Source organism: Megascapheus bottae, chromosome 5 (assembly GCF_031878675.1).
Source record: "Megascapheus bottae isolate mThoBot1 chromosome 5, mThoBot2.hap1, whole genome shotgun sequence".
NCBI classification, from domain to species: domain Eukaryota; kingdom Metazoa; phylum Chordata; class Mammalia; order Rodentia; family Geomyidae; genus Megascapheus; species Megascapheus bottae.
In genome coordinates, this window is record NC_143513.1 from 44,762,611 (window position 1) to 44,782,260 (window position 19,650).

The window sequence follows — 19,650 nt, forward strand, 5'->3', positions numbered from 1 at the left end:
TTTTTTTAAATTTAATTTTATCAACTGTACAGAGGGGTTACAGTTACATATGTAAGGTAGTGAAGACATTTCTTCTAGAATACTGTTACTCCCTCCCACATCTTTCTCCTACTTTCCTTCCCCCCCAATCCCCCTTGGCCCCCCCTCAAATGGTCAAGTTCATTTCCAACATATTAACATTGCCACATTTTTCAAAAATGCTACCAAAATCTGAAGGCCCTTTAGAAGGCCCATTAAGTCTCTTCCTTTGGAAGAAATGCACTGATTTGAGAAAGCTCTGTCAGAAACATAGTTCACTTAAAAACAAACAAGCAAACAGAAAGGCAAATGTATTTCTCTCCTTCACTTTTTCTCAGGAAACCTTCACTACCCTGGACTTGAGGGAAGAGTTTACTTTAAAACAGTTTTTTTTTTGGCCAGTCCTGGGGCTTGAACTCAGGGCCTGAACACTGTCCTTGGGCTTTCCTCAAGGCAAGTGCTCTACCACTTGAGCCACAGCATCACTTCTGGCTTTTCTATATATGTGGTACCAAGGAATCGAACCCAGGTCTTCATGCATGGTAGGCAAGCACTCTAACATTAGGCCAAACTTCCAGCCCAAGAGTTCACTATTTTGAGGCAAAGACGCTTCCAACAAATATAAGTGGCATATGTCTGGTAAAAAATATTAGGGTTTGCAATATAAACATCCTGGTAAAATGAGATAAAATACTATATATCCAGTAATTGGACAAAAATAATACTTACTGGTCTTGGTGGGAAAAATAACTGACTGTATTCTACTTTTGGCTACACCATTTAATCATGCCAAAGAAATGGAAACATTTTTTTCTACTTCTCTTTGAGCTACAGTAGAGAACAATCAATTTAAAAATAATTGGAGAAACTGGTGTTTTGTTCAGAAGTGCAAAGGAAAACATTCACTCAACAGCACTACATAGAATCATTTGCTTAATAGCATTTCTAATATGTTATGCATTTATCCAATCTATGTTAAAATGCACAAACAATTACACTGGCTGTAAATCCTAGAAAACAATCAAAGTTTCTATTAAATCAGACAGTTAAGCTTCAGTGTGATTTGCTTAGAACTGCTTGCTACAATGTGGAAAGAAGAAAGGGTGGGCAGAAACACAGAAATTACCTTACTTCCTTTCCTGCCCATCTTCTTCTCTCCTTTCTTGCCCAAAGACAGAATTTGAAGGAAAGTTCTAATAAATTGTGGAAGCACCTGAAGTATATTTTACAACAGCTGCCCTATAAGAGGTGGAAATTTCCAACATTTAGTTAATAGTTTACACACAATTGATCAGTCATGGAGGACTATGAAAAGTTTCAACCTTCTAGCTCCTTTTATATCTTAAAAAAGAAGAAAAAACAGTGGATAATTCTTTGTATACTGACATTAAAGCCATTTCTGCTCATTAAAAACTCAAAATAAAGTATGGTGAAGAAAAGGAAACTGAACATAAAGTAATAAATAAAAAGATTCCATGCATGTATAACAAGCATTTTGCATTTTACTGTCTGAATGGAATTTTTTAATCTACAGGCTTTAATTGGGGCACCACTGCAATAATAATCTCAAATATGAGATTCAATAAATGTATTTCATGCCCTGATTAAATGTCAAGGCCACAGCTTTGTTATTTCAGGTCTAGTGAGCAATATATTTTGTTGGATAATAATGAACTCCCAAAGATTTATTTGTAACACTAAGCTGTCCATTTCAAAACTCTGATTCACACTATAATAATTTTAATTCTCTTGATAATATTATAGAGTCAAGTATACACAGCTCAAAATATTTAAGTAAATTGTACTAATTCCTTGTGTGACACATGGCCTCTGGGTTGTTCTGCTGAATCTTAGGATAAAAATATGTGCCCTACCTAGACTCACAGCAAGATGTGAGTTAATGTTTTTATTTAATGGGTTATGTATACATGTCAATACCTAAGTGTTTTCTGCCCTAAAGTTCACTGTCTTCCCAAGTATCAATATCCTATATAGACTCTCCTTCAAATCGGACTTCACTAAGGAGTGTATATTACTTACAGACTGTTGAAGTAATGATTTCTTTCCATTTGACCAGATCACTAACTGGCAACAAGCAAAGTCTGGCCTCCAGCCACACCAAACTAGTTCTTTAGATGCCTCCTCTCTGTAGGTATACTCATTTACTGTCATGTTTTATCAGTACTCCTTTTGTTATTTTTGGTACCTTTTTCGTTATTCTTAAAAGCTTTCTGGCATTATAAGCTATTAAGAATGTATTTTGACCCAATGTACATGATTTCCTATATTTTCTATGTAGAAATGTCACAAACTTTCAGAAAATTATCTTTGTACCCCACATCACCACTCAATGACTATAGCTGCACTTTAAAATCAATTAAGATAGCTCTAGTGAATAGATGAACAAATAAAAGATATTCTCTACTTTGTTTCCTTCTCAGAGTACTATTTCAGGACAATACAAAGGGTCAGAGGTCTAACTGGAAGTAATTTTATGATCCTTTTTCAATAATCTGAATGTAATAATAAATTTAAGCATGCTAGTATGTTAAGTATGTTTGTTCTATTTCTATAGTCTCTTAAAATTAAAAAGAGAAAAACACCTTACATATGTATGCCTTTTTGGCTAGCTTAAATCTTCTGTTTTGAACTGGAGGAGTAAAATCAGCATCTTATTAAAAAATAACTTAAAAGATTTTAAAAAACAATTTACACTGATAATACAGGGATTTATAGCTAAAAACGGCTGCTAGTAATTTGACAGATCATTTTTTGAAGTTCGATGCAAAGCAGTAGTCCAGGTAGGATGGCATTAAATAGACAGAAAATAATAGCCATCTACTTTTATAAAGGTAATATTCCAGTGGAAGCAGACATATAACAAAAACTATAAACTATTTCTTGAGTCTTAAATTCTATAGAAGGGAAACAATGTCTTTAGAAGGTATTTTCAATACAGGTATTCATAAATAAGGTATTACTGAATAAAACTAAAATTTAAATTAAAACCCAAACCTTAATACTAACACAAACTTAATCTGTCTATTACTGTGTAATAAAAGCCTGTTCTTCTATAAGTTTTAAATAGTATTACTTAATGCCATTGTGAAAAGAAGAAAACAGCATTGTATGTGCTAAAAAATGTTTATGCCTGTAATACATAAATTGCCAGGAAAAGTATTTTGGTATCAATTAAAACACCCAGTTCTTCCTTCCAGTTGTTTAATAACAACTAAGGAGGTCAATCAAGCCCAAATGTATCTATAACACAAAGCTTTATGTGGCTTGGGCTAAAAGGAAGATGGCTGGTGATAAGCTTGGGATCTGAAATAAAGCTCAGGAGCTGTCACTTTCCAGCCCTTTTGACTTTGAGCAACTCATTATATCTCTTTGAGCTTCCTTATTGCCTATACAGTGTGTATCACTGCACATGCTGGCAGAATTATATTGGGAAACAAGATTATACATGAAAAGTAAAGCTGACTTTTTGTGATGTAGCACACTATTATGACTACTACAGTTGATTTTGTCACTTGTTTGCTGTTTGTAATGGGAATGACAAGGCGTTAAAAAATCTTAAGCATGCTCTGATTAAGGAAGATAGGGGCTAAAAGGAGGAGGGAAGGTAAATGGAAGGAGGAATAATGGGTAAATACATTCAAATACATGGTGTACTAATGTGAGAATGGAAGCAAGGGTCTTGAGGTGATGGGTGGGGATAGGATGGGTGGAAGCAGAGAGTAATGGCAGTGTTTGCTCTGGTCAGAATGTGTTGTAGACATAAATGGGCATGGTGAATTGCAGCATCATTTGAAAAATATTTTTTTGCTTCTCTGAGGACTTGAACTCAGAGCATGAGCACTGTCCTTGGGCTTTCTCAAGGACAGCACTCTACCACTTGAGCCACAGAACCATTTCTGGTTTTTTTTTCTGTGTATGTGGTACTGAAGAATGAAATCCAGGGCTTCATGCATGCACTTTGCCACTAGGCCATGGTCCTGGTCCAAACTGAAGCATCTTTATGTAACAATAAAAGCTAACTTAAAAATCAATCAGTAGGATCAGACCTATAGTAAAAGAGACAAGAGTAAGTTAAGTATCAAAGATCTTTTATGTATCTAGATGTTAGAAATGTCTATATTGTGAAATAATACTTTTTCTATATTTCTCAATACAATGTGCAGAAATTAGTAACTAAAAGGAACCTAGGAAGTGGCTCTGGGGCTCAAAGTAGAAGAGCACTAACCTTGGACAAAAGAGCTTGGGACAGCACCCAGGGCCCAAGTTCAAGCCCCATAATAACCACCAACAACAGCAAGTAATGTAAAAAGCAGATCCTCAGTTCTTTATGTTACCACTAGCCTGACAGATTTCAATTATTCTTCTCATATATTTAGGATAACTCTTATTTGCTGAAACAATACCATATCTCCCAAGAAAAACTAAACATATGAATAGTCATAAAGATGATACTTTACTAATCCAACTGTCATGAGTTCTAATAAACAGAAATCAAGACAAAAGTTTTATTCCATTTTCAGCAGGTAGCTTTAATATCCAGTGATTTAATCTAAACGTGAGTACCTTGATGTTTTCAGTAACATCTATGAGCAAATATCAATACATGAGTATAAAATACAGCTTTTGTTGTTTTTTTTTTTTTGCCAGTTCTGGGTCTTGAGCTCAGGTCCTGAGCACTGTCCTTGGGCTTTCTCAAGGCTAGCGCTCTACCACTTGAGACACAGCACCACTTCTGGCTTTTTCTATGTATGTGGGGTGTTGAGGAATTGAACCCTGATCTTTGTGCATGTTAGGCAAGCACTTTACCACTAGGCCAAACTCCCAGCCCTAAAATACAGCTTTTAAACTAAAAAAGTGCCATTATATGAAATTAGTGCTGAGTATTCTTCAATGAGATATGAAATTCTCCTGTAACAGAAACTAATGGCAAAGAAAATAATTTCACAAAGTAATTTTGCTGGGACACATTGACAAAGTAGAGTTAAATGAATGTCCCAATCAATCTGAAAGTATTCCAGACCTTGAATCATACAAGGTAAAGGGTAAATTTTCTTCCCATAACACAAGATATAATAAATATGGTTACCCTTTTTTTAAATTAAAAATATACTAACGTGTCATCTTGAGCTTCTATTGTACAGGATAGCACTATTTGCTTTTCTACACCTAAATTAATATTCTGAATCATAATCCCAAATTATCTGTAGAATTTTCAAAGAAACTTCTATACAGGTGATTTGTCAGCTATTTTTCTCACCTAAATAATGCATAAGATGAATACAGGCTTTTAAGACAAGTGGCTGAAAATTTACAGCCTTATTTTGAAAGAAATTTTTTCTCTATTAAGATCTAGTAATCCCTTTCTATGATTGACCTAGACAAGTGCAAAATTGAAAAAATAACATTTATGGGCATATTCCTGTGCTTCTCATGAGAGCTCTATGAAAGAAACAATGATAGCAAAGACTTGTGTGTTCACCATTAGCAAATAACTAAAATTTGGTAGCCTTCATAAATTGTACTGCTTTCCATTTCAAAGATATAAATCATTAGCCTTTTTATCTTCCTTCCCCCTTAATTTTGGCTTTTACTATTGACACTTTTAATGTATATTTCACTTTTAGTGTATATTTCAGTGTCTGGGCACTGTCCTTGAGCTTTCTCATGGCTAGCCCTCTACCACTTGAGCCACAGCACCACTTCTGCCTTTTTTTGTGTTTGTGGTACTGAGGAAACAAACCTAGGGCTTCGTGCCTGCTAGGCAAACACTCTACCACTCGACTAAACTCTTAGTCCCAATTTTGGAGTATTTTTGCAGTCATCATATTTCCAAATATTCATAATCAATCTGTGTTCTAGTCTTTAAAAGTTGTAATAATCAAATATTAGAAACATTAAAATAGAACTCACGATGGAACTCATTTTGAGCAGATATAATGTGACACAAATATGTCCCTTTGTATCAATTATAATTTAAAATGAATGTGAAATTGTCCAGAAACAAGGACACACTAAATCCACTAGCACAACGATGTTCACTATTTACAATAGCAAAGATATGGAACCAACCCAAATGTCCCTCAGTTGATGAGTGGATCAACAAGTTGTGGTATTTGTACACAATGGAATTCTATAGGGCTGTCAGAAAGAATGACATTGCCCCATTTGTTAGGAAATGGAAAGACTTAGAAAAAATCCTATTAAGTGAAGTAAGCCAGACTCAAAGGAACTTAGGCTCAATGGTTTCCCTCATTTGTCATAATCAGTAGAAACCTTGGGCTCTACTAGCAGAGATCTGCAATAGAGCAAAACCTTCATACATAAGGCCATATAGTATGACGCTAAATGGAAGGACCTCTAGGATATAGAAACAAAAGCCATATACTGAGTGATTGTTGTCCTTAATGTACTATGTTATCTCTTATCTCTTTTGCTGTCCCTTGGTTATCTCATATTGTTACAATATCTCACTTTGTTATCTGGTATATTGAATATATTTGTATTTGGTTATTTGAAATTGGATAGGGAAGCGGGGAAAACAAGATGAGGGGTGGAGGTGGGGGGGAGGGAAATGTGGACCAAGACATGAGGAAGGGTATCAATGTATGTGAATTAATGCACCTTCTATCTGGCAAATATAATGTAACCCTTCTATTAATTATTATAAAAAATAAATAAGAAAAAGAAAAAAAATGAATGTGAGTGACTTCACAAGGCAATCTACTTAAGGCAGTCCTGAAAGTTTATCTTAATTTTGGCTGTTAGGCCCTTAAAAGATTAAGTAGTTGGCAGGAAGAAAAGAGCTTTAATTTTCCTATAGTGACTTTATTTTCTGCATGTGAAGTAAATATACATTTGGACCTAGTAGTCACTAGGAACCCTGTCTCCTTCTTGAGGAGACATTGGGGTATGGGTATTGGGAGTAAGTTTGTCTAGCAGACATGGGGCCTTGAATTTTATCTACAGCAGAAGAAGGGAAAGAGATAAAAGAGAGAGAATGTAAAGGAGGAAAAGGATGGAGAGAGGAAGACAGGGAATAACAGAGAGATGGGGGAAGAGAGAAAGAGAGGTAGAAGAGGTGAGAGGTAGGGAAGGGATAGGAGGGGAAGCAAGAGGAGGGAAGGGGAAGAGAGGGGAGAGGAGAGAAGAGATTTCCTCAAAATGCTACTAGGTCACATTAAAATGCTACTAGGTCACATTAGTCATATGTCAACACAAGTTTAGAGAAAAAGTCCACTACCTCTGCGGTAATGAATTTCTACTCAAAGAAAGATGCACAAACATGTACATAGTCATGAAAACTGCCTTCACGTATTGCTTAAAAGATTACACTTGAAACTCAAGCCACAAATTAGGAAACTTGTTTCAAGCTTTCCGTGGAGTTTTTGCTGTTCTATTTTAAAATATTTTCTTGTATTCCCTGGACACAAATACAGCAATGCTGTTTTAAGCAGATTGTGAGACTGTGAGGAGAAAACTACAGAACAGAGAGAAATCTGGCAGGGCTTTGAAACAAAAATAGATACACAATTCCATGCTTATTGTAAGGAAGTAACAACAAAGACCACATCAGCTTGACCCCCTCCCTAAGATAAGAGACAAAAATCCTTCATCACTGAAGCGAATGCAATCAGGAACAGACCCAAAACCCACTGAAAATGTGGGGCCAGAATTCTGCATTTTACCACAGGAGTTTATTTCAATTTACTTTCTTTCACATATTTCATTTCCTCAATTTGGTGAAAACACTTATATTTGGTTCTTAAATATAAAAGGGAAGCAGTATTTTATTATATAACAAACAAAAATGCAACTACCCAGACATGAGTTACTGCTTCTGCTAAAAAAAAAGAAAAAAAAAAGTTCTTCACTGAAACACCATTTTGAGATGTCTGTAATAGCATTGCGTCTGTAATAGCATTGCAACTATAGTATAATTTCTTCTCCATCACTTGGATTCTTGACTAGAAGCTTCCTTGCTTTCTTTAAACTGGATGGTTTCCATTGTACAAAACTGAGTTAATCAAAAAGTATAAAAGTGAGGAAAACTTTCTGATGTCACCTTTTTATGGTACATCAGATTAATATAAAAGATGTGTGTGTGTGTGTGTGTGTGTGTGTGTGTGTGTGTATTTTGTCCCCCAGACAAAGTAGTTCCTAGTGAAAGCAGTACTTAGAAATCAGAAAGCATATGATAATCTAGCTGTACCAATACTGAATCACTCTTCCCTTTAAAAAAAGAAATTACACTAGGAAAAGGCCCTGTCTTCCTCTTCAGGTAACTCAAAGGATAGAGACTTCAAAGGCATGGAGTTTGGCTATCTACCAGTGGAGAAGAAAATGAAATTGCTAGGATTATCTAGATAATTAGCCCAAATGCTTTTATCTGAAATTCACTTTAATTGAAAGTAGGTCTACATGAGACATGTATTTCAAAATCATCATACTGCAAGGCAGGGTATGAGCTTTTCTACTGTCATCCAGTCAGAAGAATATGCCAGAAAAAACGATCTAACTAGAGATAAAATGATGGCAGTCTCCACAAACTACTTACTGCACTTGTTCCTCACAAACCTGTAACTGGGTGGAAAGAATGAAGCTTTGGAGACAAAAATACAAGAAGGAAATAAGGAAAACATCATTAGTTAGACTTGTTCTTTTAATTCATGTATTAAGTTTAAAGCTTACATTGATACCTAACTAGATCTGCCAAACAAAGCAGCTATAGATAAGAATAAAACTGGGAAGCAGCCACAGTGACCAAGTGGTAAGTTGTCCTTCTTGTAAGAATAAAACTGGGAAATATAGAAAAATACAGTGCATAAATTTCATTACATTCAGTTTTCTAAACATGGCCAAAATATTTCAGCATATACAGCATACACACACACACACACACACACACACACACACACACACCCCTTGCTACTTATTATTTTTTGTGTGTGTGGGTCATAAGGCTTGAACTCCACCTGGGCACTGTCCCTGAGCTCTTCACCTCCAGGCCTTCCCTACCCTGGAGCCAAGCCCCACTTCCTGTTTTCTGGAAATTAATTGGAGATAAGAGTTTGAGGTTCTTTTGTTCCCCTGACTGGCTTTGAACCTTTATCTCAGATCTCAGCCTCCTGAATAGCTAGCATTACAGGCATGAGCCACCATGCCTGGCTTTTTGGTATTTCTTTTTTTTTAATTTAATATATTTTGTGTAATTAATAGAAGGGTTACATTATATTCACCAGATAGACGGTGCATTACTTCATAGACATTTATATCTTTTCTCATGTTTTTGTTCCCATTTCCATTCTCCCCCCCGCCCCCTCCTCTCCCCTCATCTTGTTTCCCCCCTTCCCTATCCTATCTCAAATAAACATATATACAATATATCAGATAACAAGGTAAGCTACCGTAATAATATGAGATAACCAAGGGACAACAAAAGATGACAAATAACATAGCACATTAAGAACAACTACACACATTATATGGTTCTTGTTTCTATATCCTGGAGGTCCGTCCATTTAGCCTCATCCTATAAGGCCTTATGTATCTAGGTTTTGCCCTATTGTAAACCTCTGCTAGGAGAGTCCAAGGTTTATACTAACTATGACAAATGAGGGAAACTATTCATCCTATGTTCCTTTGAGTCTGGCTTACTTAATATGATTTTTTCTAAATCTTTCCATTTCCTTACAAATGGGGCGACGTTGTTCTTTCTAATAGCAGCATAGAATTTTATTGTTTATAAATACCACATCTTGTTGATCCAATCATCTACTGAGGGGCATCTAAGTTGGTTCCATATCTTCGCTATGGTAAATAGTGCTTTTTTGCTATTTCTTTTACCAATAAATTCGCTACTTCTTTTATCAATAAATTACCCTGGGCATGCAGTAAAAGAATGAATTTGTATAGGTCCTAGCAATATTTTTAATAAGCCTGTATCCAAGTGTAATGAAATTTTTATTCTTTCTATACACATTTACAAGCATACAAAACATTCGAATAAGTATGATGAAAAATCTAAAAATGTTGTGCGATAGGCATAATCCTATTAGTGTTTATAAACTATATTATTCATGCACAAAGAATTATACTGGAATGATTTTGAGAGTATTAAAGGCTATTGTAAAAATAGGGTATTATAGAGCCTGAAGGTAATTTTCAAAAGAAATCACTAAATGTCACACTGTCTCCTAATTTTTGAAGTTGTATACTTCATAATATTGTGTGGCTAAAGTGTTGAACATTTAACTCCTATGGAGATCTATAGTTCAGTTACAATCTGAAGCAAGTTTTTCATCATGGTGTTTTCTATTGTAGAAAATATGACTATTATACTTCAAACTGAGATGAGTCAATGCTATGGGTAATATATGAGTAGTTTTCCCCAGAGAGGGCTATGCTTGGGAAAATACAAATGCTAAAAAACAAGGGAAGAAGCAAAGAGAAGTTATAAAAGGAAATGCAGGCAATAAGATAACTAGTGGCTCTCTAAGACTATTAAACAAAGGGTCTGTTATACCATATAGTAAACTGCAGTATCCTAATGAAGAGGGTGGTGATTATAGAAGAAATAACACAAGCATAAAGACACAAGTTATGCCTTAGAAATATCATTTGTTTTGCTAATGATGCACAAAAATCAACTTAACATATGAAGATATTAATGAAGTGCTCTGCTGAGCAAAAACTGTAATTAAAAATACATATAAATCAGAATTTTTTCATAATGAGAAATGACAGTATTACAGCAAACTGATAATTTATTAGTATATATAAATCACTATACCAACAATTAGCAAACTTCTTTATAATCACAAGCCTGTACAAGGGCTTTGGATTTCATGCAGCACTAAAAATCAGTTGGAAAATAATGGTGAAAATTCAGTCTAATCCTACATTTTGTGGGAAGCTATGATTTAAAAATAATTAGTTATCCAAATCATGCAGCAAAACTAGAACTAGAAACCAAATTTTCTGATTATTATCCTCCTGCTACAATGCCCAACTGCCTAGTAAATTTCAACAGACATCAAACTCCATTATCAAAGAAGAAATACAATAACAATAAAAACAAAAGCTGTGCACCTGTGCAGTTGGAAGAAACATCTTTATGAAATGACAAGATGATGAATAAAACTATTTTAATAATCATTTGAGAATGAATAGAACTCAGTCATTAAGACACAGCTTTGAAGGCAAAATTAAGGGATTTGAATCCATGTCTATATTTAGATCAAAATACTTAATCCAAGCAATTTAATCTTGAGTGGCTACTTCACCTTAATTTTATGACTGAAGTTAACTATTTTAATTACTATTGTGTAGACATAAACATAAATGGGAATAATTACAGCAATTAATATGGAATGACAGATCACAAATTCAGTAAAATGTCTCATGTCTAAATTCACTATCTCAGTTTGTTATAGAGCTAGAGTACTGAACATAAAATTGTGATCAGCTAAACAATACAAAGATTAAACTCTGAAACTTTATACACAGCTAATTGTTAAACATATTTAAAATTCCTGCGTATTTTTTTTTTTTGTGGGTTATGGAGCTTGAACTCTGAGCCTGGGTGCTCTTCCTGAGCTCTTCAGCTCAAGGTCACCACCCTACCCCTTGAGCTACCGACCCACTTCCTGTTTTCTAGAGATTAATTGGAAATAAGAGTCTCAGGGTCTTTAGTGCCTGGGCTGGCTTTGAATCTCCATCCTCAGATCCCAGCCTCCTGAGTAGCTAGTATTTCAAGTGTGAATCACCCTGCCAAGACTTCTGCACAGTCTTAATACTGTATGTTATACAAATGTGAAAGAAATTTAAAGAAATTGTCACACAGTTTCTAACTTTTAATAGCAATAATAGCAGGAAAAAAAAGAGGTATTCTAAACCTAATCACAAAGCACATAATGATTCCTGGCTAGGTGACCTTATGCAAAACTACTTGTTTCTATCAACTTTTTGTTATCAGGTTAATATTTAAAGCTGATTTTCATTAAACAACACTACATATATACTTCTTGAAAGTTAACATATAAATTCAAATAATTACATTGAGAAAACTGGAAAATAAAATTTTTTATGGGGGAAGAATATTTTTAGGGATGAACTTAAATAACTCAACAATATCTTTTGGACATATAACTTTCAGTTCAAAGTGAAAAAAGATTGACTCTGACAACAAGGGAATATAAGATCAAATGATTGGAGAATATATTTTAAATTCTCTATGCAAATGAATTTAGAAATTTGCTATAGATTAAAGAGAAACTGGATTTTAAGGTAGCTATGGCAACGTCTATCTTTATCCGTTTTTTAACTTGCATCAAATATCAAAATGTTTCTCTTCCTCAAAGTACAATCTCTCTAATATATGTAATGTGATATGAGGAAGGAAGAATATTTTGTTTCTGAGGTATAGATAGTATTGTAAAAGTTCTTCTGAAAAGAGATTTGAAATCTTTTTATCCACTTGTGTCCTCAACATAATCCTTCTTTTTTCTTCCTTCCTTCCTTCCTTCCTTCCTTCCTTCCTTGTTTTCCTTTTTTAAACAACAGACATTTGGACTGAGTGCACTAGGCATTATTGTAAATCAAATCTATTCATTCTCCTTCACTGTTCCCTCCTTCAATGACAGAGAACTTTCTGAGCAAATATTTTACCTTATTTATGGCTGACTTTCTAGTGAGTAAGAATGTTCACCAAAAAGGAGGTGTTTTGCTGGGTGCATTGATCCCACCTGTAATTGTAGCTACTCAAGAGACTGAGATCTGAGGATCTCAGTTCAAACCCAGCACCTTCTATCTGGCAAATATCATGTAACCCTTTTACTAATTACAACAAAAAATAAATAAATAACTAAATCAAAAAAAAAAAAAAACCCCAGCACTAAAGACCATGAGATTCATCTTCAATTAACCACAAGAAATGGTAAGTAGCGTAGTGGCTCAAGGGTAGAGTGGGAGCCTTGGGCTGAAGAGCTCAGGGACTGTGCCCAGGCAGAGAGTTCAAGCCCCATGACTGACAAAAAAAAATAGGTGTTTGATCAATGTTTCATAAATGATGAAGAAAGATAAAAAGCTAAAGAACAAAAACATTCTTTACTAGAGAAAAAGGAGCTTCCATCCATTCAAAGCTCCATAAAGGAAACAAGAGCTTGATGTTGAGTGATTGTTGTTCTTAATGTACTATGTTATTTCTCTTCTCCTATGTTGCCCTTTGGTTAATCTCATATTGTTGTGGTATCTGACTTTTTTACCTGGTGTATTGTATATATGTTTATTTCTTTATTTGAAATAGGAGAGGCAAGGGGGGAAAACAAGATGATTGGGAGGGGATGGGAGGAGGGAAATGGGGACAAAACGTAAGAAGGGTTATCAATGTGTGAGAAGTAATGCACCTACTATCTGGCAAATGTAACTGTAACCCCTCTATACATTACCTCGATAATAAAAAAATTTTAAAAAGGCTCCATATATACATACATATGTATATATATACATATATATATTTAGAGAAAGATAATTTTATTTTTAGATTATCAAACCTAAAAATTACTCTAGAAGGAAATCTCAAGCTATGATGAATGTTCATATATATTACAAAAATAGGCTATGAGAATTCTTAAAAATGATTTTCTTTGTATAGACTAAAATAGGAGACTTCATGCTATTGGTGTACCTTATAAAATGGTTTAAGCCGGTTGCCTTTCCTGAGACAAAAGCTACAATGGGGAAGCTGATAAAGTAAATCTACTATCAGAAAATTTCAGAAATCACCAAAGGACATATGTATTTTGTGCTATCCTATCTATCTGTCTGTCTGTCTGTTTGTCTGTCTGTCTATCTATCATCTATGTATCTATCATTGGGTAAATCCTGTGGCTTAAACTTAAGGCCTGTGCACTGTCACTAAGCAGTTTTGCTCAAGGCTTTACCACTTGAGCCACAGCACTTTCCTGCCTGGGCTGGCTTTGAATTTCAGTCATCATATCCCAGCTGCCTTTATAGCTCTGATTACAGATGTGATTCATAGGATCTTGGCTTGCCAGTGCTTTGTAAATTAACAAACAATCAAACAAAAAAGATCTTCTGAATCAATCCATCTATTTGGCTAATTGACAAACTGAAATCTATCCATAGAAGAATTCTAATTTTTCAAAAAAAATAATATAAAATGAAGAGATGAAAAATGAAAGCACAGTGATTGCCACAGGATCCACTACAAAAATATTTATTGAAGCACTGTATGGAATAAGGAAGAACAGAAAACAATCTCTAATAAAAGGTTGACTTTGAACTTGATTGACTGTATCACTTGAACCATTAAAAAGCATATTTATAAAAATGCAATTTATTGTGAAATAGATTTTCATTCCCTATAACACTTCAGTAACATTATCTTCCAAATTTTACTCAGTTTCAATTTATTTTGCTTTAACATATAAGATTCTGTTTTCACTAAAATTGACAGAATACAAAATAATAAAACTGACCTAAGGTTGTTCTATGTGGAAAACCAGCATGTTAACTCTAATGCTTGTTTACCTAGTGCTAATAAACTCTAGTGCTATAAGTTGGTTGTTAATGTTTAAAAGCATGTGGCTGTTCACACAGCAAAACTGTATGAACTTAATAAGAATTCATCTACCCTTCTTAATACTGAATTGAGAATGGCCTAATTTTTATTTATTTATTTATTCATTTTATTTTAGGAGAAAACAACAAAAATTTCTCATTACACTATCAACTTTTCATTCTTTCATCAGTTGTTTCATAATTACTTTAATATCTGATTCATAGACCAGGCCCCTCACCATATCCCTAAGCAACAGTCCCAAATAGCTTGAAACTGAAGTGGAAATATTGATTTGACTTCCAAGTACGATTTCTCCATTCTTATTTTTGAAGAAAAACAACCTTGATAATTGATGGAGCATGGGGAAACTATGTAAACACATCGATACTTATCTGATTCAAGGTTTCCCCAGCTTAAGAAAACTTCAAAGGTTTTTTTTTTTAATTTAATATGTTTACAAATAACAAGTGGCAGAAGAGTGTCAAGAAGTGAGAGTGGTCAGAAAATATAAATTTTGAAAATGCAGAAATGGAGTTAAGATAGTCAAGTTATTTTAATGACAGCATGTTATTTTTTATACAGGTATTTATGTTTTAAAAAAGAATTAAAAACCCTCTTGAAATAAAAACCATTTTTATAATTGTTACATATCTCCAATCTCCAAGGAATTAACAGAAAAAGTGTATTTTCTTAGTGCTAGTTTTAAATATCAGGTAAATTTTAAAACTGGTTCCTATAAAGTGAGTCACTTTCTGTCACTTCACAGGACAACTGTGACAGTTCCACTCTTTATCCAACATAAAATCTGGAAAAAATCTGAAAAATCTCTTGTATCTTTTTTTCTTTTTTATTCTTACTGTGTTGTTTCTTGCTAGGTACTTTACATTTTTTTCAATCATTGCAATTGCATATTTCATTATCAAGTTATTATTAAAAGATACATTTGTGAGTTATCAATTAATAAGGCTTTAAAAATTACTGTGGCAGTACTAGTTTGGTATGAATCAAGCAATTAAAAGTATTAACATAATGAGGAGAATAGTAATTATAATATTAATTCAAGGTAGTTTAGTAGTTATCTAGACATCCTGGTTTAGTTTCTGAAAGTTGAGACAAATTAGCTGTAACTTTAAATGGTAAAGGATTTATTTTGAGAAATGGGACATTTTTACTTTAAAAAGTATTACCGTCTCTACATAAAGCCTATCAGTCCAAGTCTGTCATTGACACATTCAACTTATTTCACCTGTACCATTATGAATATCAACAATGGGCCTGAGTTTAGAGGAAGGCAGAGCATTCACAGATTGTTGTTAGACCATACATACCAGCCTGTGCTCAAAGGTAGCAAAGCCAAGCATGAAGTAGTGAACTATGTCCAGCTCTTCTGCATACTGCAAGGGGAGTTCAACTGGATGGCGAAATCTACCTAAATGCAGTTCATCATTTTAAAACATAGCATTTACCAAAACTGCAAATTGGTTTTATATTCACTTGTGCAACATTGGTGTTTATTTTAAAGAATAAGTATTTGCTTAGATATTTGTTTCAGTTATTCAAATAGCCTGTTTTACTGATATAATATAGTTGCTTTTTATTGTTATGGACTAATAGCATATAATTTATTCTCAGTGATTAAATAAAACAGTCTTACGTTAATCTGAACTTCAGTTAAGAATAAAATACAGGTTTGTCTATACTGTTATACTTAATACTTCCTTAATACTGTAAAGGTTCAAGTCACTTTATATAAAGACTGTAGAAGAAAGTATGACTGAAAATGGAAAAGCCAGCTAAATACCACTCACTACTTCTGTCCATTTAACAGGCATGTTATAGTCTTTCCCACTATTATCTGCTATGGGCCTGAGGAGTCACAGTCTCACTCATTTGATTAGAACGGCATTATTTATGCATAGTCCTTGCAGTTTAACTCTGTGTGTGTGTCTATACTTATTGAATATTATGTCATTTTCCTTTGTACTAATTGTTTTTCTCTTTTACTGCATATAGCATAATGCTGCTAATCCTCCAAGAAATGAACAAGCATGGGATTTGAATAATAAACTCCTAAATAAATGAATTGCTCAGTATCTTATGACCATCTATATACATTCCATCCTCAAACAGCACATCTGTCTTCTTATGATAAGGAGACAGCAACACTCTTTTCTCCACAATGCATGACATCTTTTGGCAATGCATCTGTGGCATTCCTACCTATTTCCATGAAGGAAATCTCTGCAGTTCTACTGCATTCGCCATTTGATAAATGCAAGTATTTTCTTCATCAATCAGCGCCTACTGAACTTAATAGAAGTAACTGTAAAATCCTCCTGGACCCGTTGAGTTTCTGAAGAAGAAAGCTAAGATGAAGGACATGCCACTCCGAATTCACGTGCTACTTGGCCTAGCTATCACTACCTTAGTACAAGCGGTAGATCAAAAACTGGACTGCCCACAGTTATGTACATGTGAAGTCAGGCCTTGGTTCACCCCCAGGTCTATTTATATGGAAGCATCTACAGTGGATTGCAATGATTTAGGCCTTTTAAATTTCCCGGCTAGATTGCCTGCTGATACACAAGTTCTACTCCTACAGACGAACAATATTGCAATGATTGAGTATTCTATAGAATTTCCAGTAAACCTTACTGGCCTGGACTTATCTCAAAACAATCTATCTTCAGTCACCAACATTAATGTAGAAAAGATGTCTCAGCTTCTTTCTGTGTACCTAGAGGAAAACAAACTTACTGAGTTGCCTGAAAAATGTCTATCTGGACTGAGTAACTTACAAGAACTCTATATTAATCACAATCTGCTTTCTGTGATTTCGCCTGGAGCCTTTATTGGCCTTCATAATCTTCTTCGTCTTCATCTCAATTCAAATAGACTGCAGATGATCAACAGTAAGTGGTTTGATGCTCTGCCGAATCTAGAGATTTTGATGATTGGGGAAAATCCAATCATCAGAATCAAAGACATGAACTTTAAGCCTCTTATCAATCTTCGCAGCCTGGTTGTAGCTGGTGTAAACCTCACAGAAATTCCTGATAATGCCTTGGTTGGACTGGAAAACTTGGAAAGCATCTCATTTTATGATAACAGGCTTATTAGAGTGCCCCATGTTGCTCTTCAAAAAGTGGTAAACCTCAAATTTTTGGACCTCAACAAAAACCCAATTCACAGAATACGAAGGGGTGATTTTAGCAACATGCTACACTTAAAAGAATTGGGGATAAATAATATGCCCGAGTTGATATCCATCGACAGTCTTGCTGTGGATAACTTGCCAGATTTAAGGAAAATAGAAGCTACAAATAATCCCAGACTGTCTTACATTCACCCAAATGCATTTTTCAGACTCCCCAAGCTAGAATCACTCATGCTAAACAGCAATGCCCTCAGTGCCCTGTATCATGGTACTATTGAGTCTCTGCCAAATCTCAAGGAAATCAGCATACACAGCAATCCTATCAGGTGTGACTGTGTCATCCGCTGGATTAATATGAACAAAACCAACATTCGGTTTATGGAGCCAGACTCACTGTTCTGCGTGGACCCACCAGAATTCCAAGGCCAGAATGTTCGGCAAGTGCACTTCAGAGATATGATGGAGATTTGCCTCCCTCTTATAGCTCCTGAGAGCTTTCCTTCTAACTTAGATGTGAAAGTTGATAGTTATATCTCCCTCCACTGTAGAGCTACAGCAGAGCCACAGCCCGAAATCTACTGGATAACACCTTCCGGCCAAAAACTCTTGCCTAATACACTGACCGAGAGGTTCTATGTCCATTCAGAAGGCACGCTGGATATAAGTGGCATCACCCTGAAAGAAGGAGGTTTATATACATGCATAGCAACTAATCTAGTTGGTGCTGACTTAAAGTCTATCATGATCAAAGTAGATGGTTCTTTTCCCCAAGAAAGCAACGGATCTTTAAATATAAAAATAAGAGATGTTCAGGCCAATTCAGTTCTACTGTCTTGGAAAGCAAGCTCTAAAATTCTCAAGTCCAGTGTTACATGGACAGCCTTTACCAAGACTGAAGATTCTCATGCTGCCCTAAGTGCTCGAATACCCTCTGATGTCAAGGTATATAATCTGTCTCATCTGAACCCAGCTACTGAGTATAAAATTTGTATTGATGTTCCCACCATCTATCAGAAAAATAGAAAGCAATGTGTTAACATCACCACAAAAAGCCTGGATCATAATCAAAAAGAGTATGAAAAGAGTAATACTACTACATTTATGGCCTGTGTTGGAGGACTTCTGGGTATTATTGGTGTGATGTGTCTTTTCAGCTGCTTCTGTCAAGAAATGAACTGGGATGGTGAACATATCTACGTCAAGAATTACTTACACAAACCAGCCCTTGCACTCAGTGAGCTTTATCCTCCCCTGATAAACCTCTGGGAAGCCGGCAAAGAAAAAAGTACATCTTTGGAAGTGAAAGCAACTGCCATAGGTATGCCAACAAATGTGTCCTAAAAAAACAACCAACTAAACCTACTTCAAAGAAAAACAAGACTGCAGCTGTGATTTTAAAAAAAAGGCAGAGAAATATTAATTTCTAGAAAAAGGTGGTTAAACTTCACCAGTGCTGCTTCTGACCAATGGAAATATGTACAAGTTCAGCAATTTAATTAACTGGCTTCAAAGGGTACTGTGGCAACCAAATAAAATAATTCCATTTTCTAGGACTTTCATGTAACTTTTATGTCTGGACTACAGTTACAGTGAACAAAAACATTTCTGTATTTTTTTTAAATATATGAGTAGTTGAACTGAGCAATACCTCTCCTGTGTTGTATTACACACATTAGCCACGAGTTTTTGCAGTGACCAGATAAACTTGAATTGACACGTGGTGTAATAAAAAGGACAAATTCTGTAGAGTAGACACAGTGAGTATGTGGACCTTTTTTATAAGGAAAATACATTTTGGATTAAAATCAATTGCTTTTGTCTTGTTTTTGTTTCTAAATAAAGAATAATTTCTGGGAAATACCATCTGATCATA

General features: G+C 34.8%; 2 protein-coding genes across 8 annotated transcripts in view; one reads left to right on the plus strand and one right to left on the minus strand.

Annotated features, from left to right (window-relative positions):
- The window catches only part of Immp2l (inner mitochondrial membrane peptidase subunit 2), an 833,574-nt gene that overhangs the window by 410,411 nt on the left and 403,513 nt on the right, over positions 1-19,650 (minus strand). The gene's annotated exons all lie outside the window — the stretch shown is intronic.
- On the plus strand, positions 3,614-19,625 carry Lrrn3 (leucine rich repeat neuronal 3). The gene is made up of 2 exons (XM_090333037.1): positions 3,614-3,643; positions 16,634-19,625. Exon 2 carries the CDS (start codon positions 16,992-16,994, stop codon positions 19,116-19,118), a length of 2,127 nt encoding a protein of 708 aa, XP_090189163.1. The 5' UTR covers positions 3,614-3,643; positions 16,634-16,991; the 3' UTR covers positions 19,119-19,625.

Coding starts and splice junctions, on each gene's coding strand:
- Lrrn3 (XM_090333037.1), top strand. CDS start 16,992: ATGAAGGACATGCCACTCCGAATTCACGTGCTACTTGGCCTAGCTATC.